Source organism: Canis lupus, chromosome 15, assembly GCF_048164855.1.
Source record: "Canis lupus baileyi chromosome 15, mCanLup2.hap1, whole genome shotgun sequence".
Lineage (NCBI taxonomy): Eukaryota > Metazoa > Chordata > Mammalia > Carnivora > Canidae > Canis > Canis lupus.
In genome coordinates, this window is record NC_132852.1 from 6,762,813 (window position 1) to 6,764,994 (window position 2,182).

The 2,182-nt window shown below is 54.1% G+C and overlaps 1 protein-coding gene across 1 annotated transcript; it reads right to left on the bottom strand.

Annotated features, from left to right (window-relative positions):
- Positions 1-222: 222 nt before the first annotated feature.
- LOC140605417 (ubiquitin carboxyl-terminal hydrolase 17-like protein 6) lies at positions 223-1,830 on the bottom strand. Its single transcript, XM_072777675.1, has one exon. The coding sequence runs from the start codon at positions 1,828-1,830 to the stop codon at positions 223-225; it is 1,608 nt and encodes a 535-aa protein (XP_072633776.1).
- Between the last annotated feature and the right edge of the window lie 352 nt (positions 1,831-2,182).

The window sequence follows — 2,182 nt, forward strand, 5'->3', positions numbered from 1 at the left end:
TCCCAATATAAGATCATGACAAAGACCCAGGTTTAAATATCAGTGTCCTCTAGTTTCAGTTGAAGGCCATATCCCATGAACACACCAGATAGATGGTTCTTCCATACATACAGAACACACACTTCACACAACACAAAATAATTCCAGTATGGGACTGTGTTCGGGTTTGGAGTGAGTGAGTGACGCTGTGTGTGTGGGTGTGTGCGCCCATGTGCACCAAAGTTAGGAGACACATCCCTGGACTGCTTCCCCAGACCTCTGTCCCTTCTTGCTCGTCCTCTTGGTAGGTCGGGCTCTCCCTGGCACACGCGGGACTTTCGGCACGTCACCGGCCACCTGAGGTGGGAGCATCCCAGCCGCAGTGGTGAGCAGGTCGACGGTCGCCTGAGAATGATTCTTCGGCGTCTCAGGTCTGTATTTGGAGTGGTGAAAGATGACTGCGTTCGCAGGAAGAGCAATTTCTCTTCTCCTGACATTGAGTTCAGGCTGAGGGCGGTTGCATTCTTGGAGGCATCTCCACTGGTCTAATGTCATTTGTTGCTTTGAGGTCTCTTCCCCACGCTCCTCCAACTCAGGATGGTTCACGGAAGGATCGGTTGCCGGCTCTCCTGAGGCCTCACCCACCACTGTGGGGTCTGCCTCGGGAGATGCGAGTCCTCCCTCCTTGACTGACTCCCTCCCAAGGTCTCTCTCCAGATCAGTCTTCTGCATATAAAAGAGGACATAGGCAGGTTGGCGCAGCGCGCAAGTCACATCACAGGTGCTGACCTTAGCATCATCCATTTTATACCACTGGCCATTTCCTGCCTTTACAAAACAGAAGTAATGTCCGCTGTGGCAACTCCTCCCAGCGTGCACCAGCACGGCATAGAGCACATAAACCAAGGGTCCTGCCCTCTGCTCAGACAGGCAGTGTTGCAGGTCAAGGCGCTCAGGATATTGCACCTCCTTAGTCATTTTGTTGCCTGTCAAGTCTGAGAATCGTCTCAAGACCAGGATGAGGACCTTCGGGGAAGTGTGCAAAGTCAACACCTTGGACGCAGGCACCTTCTCCAGACACTTACTACAATGGTAGGCATTTTCACCTTCCAGCAGTTCGGGCTTCACCAACTGCTCCAAAGCTTGGCTGACACTGTGAGCAGCCCCGATGTCCAGGCTGATGTCCAGGTAAGGTTCCAGAGTGCTCGAAATGCCTTGGCAGTGGAGACACTGGATTTGAGACCTCCAGTACCCCGCAAAGAGTTGCTGGATGAGGGTGCTGTCCTGAGGACACTCAGGGTCTGAAGGCTTGTCCTCAGGCAAGCATGCTTGCTGCATTGCATCCAGAATGAACATGAGGTACTCATGGGCATCTTCCTGCTTGTGTCTGTGGAAGACGGCGAGCAGGAGTGGCAGGGGCCGGAGCACACGTCCAGGATGGCAGAGAACCCGCGTCAGGTGAGCCTGCAGGGTACACAGCATGCAGGATGTCTGCCTCCTACAGGTGGTCCCGTGCTGCTGGGACAGCATGTAGCTGGCGAGGGGCTCTGTGTAGGTCAGACACTGTAGGGTCGCATTCACATAGCAAGTGTTGCCCATGTTCTGAAGCCCGGCTCCCACCTGGGAAAGGCTCTTCCAACTCAGAGGCGTCTTGGTGGGAGGCAGCCCTGCTGATGCGGGAGCCAACAGGTCAGTCGGGGAGGAGAGCGTCTTTGATGCAGGAGATGTCCTCTCGGGCACAGAGGGTCCTCCGTGGACTTCAGCACCGCCTCTCCTTGACCAGCATGACTGGGGTTTGGGAGAGACGCTGAACTGAGGCTCCTCTGAGGGGTGGAGGTGGGCAGCCTCCATGTCTGCAGAAACAGTGTCCACAAGATACAGTCAACCAGGAGCTTCGGGTCGCAAAGGGATGCTCCTCTCACTGTGCCAGTTTCCAAATGTCAGATAGTGACCCTCACCTCCACCTTTCATGGCTTTGGGCCCTGGGATAAGGCACAAAGTCCTCTAATCCACTCTAATTGCCAGATTGGATTACGGGATTTGGGTGTGGTCCCTCCCAGACAGAGACCATTCAGGTCAGACCAGCTCCTAATCTTGCCTCCCACAACAGGCAACACTTTCAGATATTTCTCAACCTCCCTAACTGCCTCTACCTATTTCTGAACAGACTTTCTTCAGTGTTTCTATGTTTAGTGGAAATCTT